The sequence below is a fragment of the Haliotis rufescens genome, unplaced genomic scaffold, assembly GCF_023055435.1.
Source record: "Haliotis rufescens isolate VD_foot unplaced genomic scaffold, xgHalRufe1.0.p SCAF_4, whole genome shotgun sequence".
Classification (NCBI taxonomy): Eukaryota; Metazoa; Mollusca; class Gastropoda; order Lepetellida; family Haliotidae; genus Haliotis; species Haliotis rufescens.
The window spans coordinates 40,603,653-40,606,521 of NW_025964112.1; the positions used below are offsets into that span (position 1 = coordinate 40,603,653).

At 38.9% G+C, this 2,869-nt stretch overlaps 1 protein-coding gene across 1 annotated transcript; it reads left to right on the top strand.

Moving 5' to 3' along the window:
• The first annotated feature begins 328 nt into the window (after positions 1-328).
• On the top strand, positions 329-1,813 carry LOC124126645 (serine-enriched protein-like). Its single transcript, XM_046490144.1, has 4 exons — positions 329-413; positions 657-909; positions 1,171-1,382; positions 1,550-1,813. Exons 1-4 carry the CDS (start codon positions 329-331, stop codon positions 1,720-1,722), a joined length of 723 nt encoding a protein of 240 aa, XP_046346100.1. The 3' UTR covers positions 1,723-1,813.
• The last annotated feature ends 1,056 nt before the right edge of the window (positions 1,814-2,869 follow it).

Consider the following 2,869-nt stretch of genomic DNA (forward strand, 5'->3'; position numbering starts at 1 on the left):
TTATGTTCTATTGTTTGTAAAGGATTAACTATTGATCGCTAATTTGATACTTAACGGCCTTTAATCCCCCGATCCCAACATGCTCTTTGGCACTTGTCACGTGACCACAGCAGCAAAAGTAAACATTACAGTGTCACGTTCCCAATAATGCTAAGAGCGTTGGCGTGACATTGTAAAGTGATCAGTGTCACTTTGCGTTTGGCCACGTGGTATTGGAAAAGGGGTATTAAACGTGATTTGTAGAGAGCCTAACATCACTGTTCTCTGGCAATTGAACATACAGCTAATGTTCATTCTTGTAACCGGATAACTCATACAACTAAGCAGCATGAAGAGATGTGAATCTGAGCTCTGTCTCCTTGACAGCGACCTCTTAGAAAACACAACAAACACGTACAACAGAGATAGCGAAGGTGAGTTAATACTCAATGGTATTATGTATGTAATCGATAAAGTCAAATAAATGAACACATAATATTTGTTGTTCCGTTCAGTATGCTCTCAGCATAAAAAATACTTGTTCTGAAGAAAACATAAAAAACTTCATCTTTTATATGAAACTATGCAAAGCTCTTTCTAAATATATCTTACTTGCGCATGAAACAAGTGTCCATGTCAAATGAATGGCTAAATTTATGTAACATTTTCATGCTCAGATGCAAGATCGTCGGGCTATGAATCGTGTGACTCATTCACCCAGGCCCCGTCACCACCTTCAACTCCATCCTCCAAGGTCAGAGCCTCATCTAGCGGCCACAAGGAGGTAATGATGTACAGCAACATGGCCGACCTGTCAGAAAGTCTACAGTACATCACTAGTATGCCGGAGTTGTGTGACGTCACTTTTCTAGTTGGCAACCGGCAGCTTCCCATTCATGGAGTTAAAGCAATCCTGGCTACCAGGAGCAGGTAAATATCCCATACAACTGAAACACGCCAATTGTCTTTTATTCGGAAACTTTTAGAAGTAAACACCGTGATAAATGTGTGTATTCCAAATTAAAGCACATGCAACAACATGATTATCTGGCAGTAAGGATTTAAGAAAGTAGCAATGCTTCAACACATACATTTCATCCCTGCCCTTTTATTATTATTCACACGTGCAGATATGAGTTTCCTATGAGATCTGTAGATGAAAATATACATAGTTTCCCTTCATCTTTCCAGGGTTTTCTATCAGATGATCTTGCATCACCAGAGGAAGGTCACAGAGTCGGTGAAACCTAAATCTCGACTGAGGATGAGAGCCAAGTCGTCAGCTGTCAATCTGCACAGCAAACTCCAGATCCCAATCCCAGACTACGACCATGTTGTCTTTTCCAGTCTTCTTAACTTCTTACACTCCGGCCGAGTTCGAGTACAACTTGGAACAGTCACAGGTGAGCAGTCAAATGTGTTTGGAGGAAGAAAAAACTTTCTGTTTATGACATTCGATATTGTTGCGTTTACTCCTTTACTGTAATAAACTGTAATATCAACAGTGAATTATAATATGTTATTATGAATATAACATCCTCATATCAATGGCTGCTTCTTATTTGAACAGGTTTATTCTGTGCTGCCATAGAATTTGGACTGAAGGATCTGCAGAAAGCATGCTGGGACTTCTTAAAACGGTGTGAAGGTGAAGATCAGAAGAGGGCTTTGATGACGTCAACACAACACTACCTTAAGAAGAAGGGAGCTCAGAAAATCTTGTCCCAAGTGTGCAGGTTGTGATTATTTGAGGACCGTAATTGCTCTGGTTTCCTATAATATATCTCTTGGACACAGTCAAACTGTGGAACCATTAGTGCTTCAATATACATTTTCAACGACTGACCACTGGCTGGCATTCCGACGGCCCGGGCGAAGCTGATCAAAGTGGAAACTGATGTCACTTCCTATTGATTGTTAACTGACACACAATACCAGAGATGGAGATCCCTGATTTTTCTTACACAACGAGAAAATCAGACAGCGAGTTGAACTTAATGCTCCTTTAAATAGTATGTCGGTTATTCTTCCGTGTGTCAGCTTAGTGAGAGACGAAAATTTGAATTGACGCAGGAGATATCACTGAAAGGAATATGATCGGAACGAAGCTTCGACCAGAGTGTCCTGGCACGTCTAAGGGATGTAACTATGCATAGAGAACTATGGCGTGAATATTACTGTGTAACACTACTTAATATTGTAAGTCTCTTAGATTGTACATGTGCTATATATGTATTGTTATCCCTTTATGGGAGTTGTTCGTTTTGTTCTTGTTGTCAAATGCAAATAAAATTTAAATCAAATCATGATCCTGTGTTGTCTGCCTGATGTTCCATTTCAGGAAGACCTGATGTCAATATTGTCTAGTTATTCTATTACGTGTGACAATTTGACATTCTTCAGGAAAAGGAATATTTTTCTAATTCTTTAATGTTTTCCTAGAGTTTATTATCACATCTTGAAGCCACTACTTTATAATTGGCCATTACATGCCTACGTACCTGAAGGTAACTAGGGCCTTGTCTGTTCTGATAGCAAAAGGCTGGATTTAACATGATAAGCAGTAGAAAGAAAAATAGTAGAAATGAAGGAATAGCAGAGAAGTAAATGGATAGTGGTTGATGAGAAAGTGATGAATTTGATCAAATATGCTGCTTCTATCCCATTTGGACAGAACAAATATCTACATTTTACACATTGCAAGCATATAAAATACCGGCAAAAGATCATTTGGTCCAGCGCTGGAGATATTCTCTATTTTAAACAAAACCGCTGCAATAAATAGTACAGCATTATCATTCAACCGTATCTCATCTAACATACGTCAACTTTTGTAACTGCATTACTCTGAACCTTCATTCCAGTTGTATCGTTTTTCTTACCACAAATC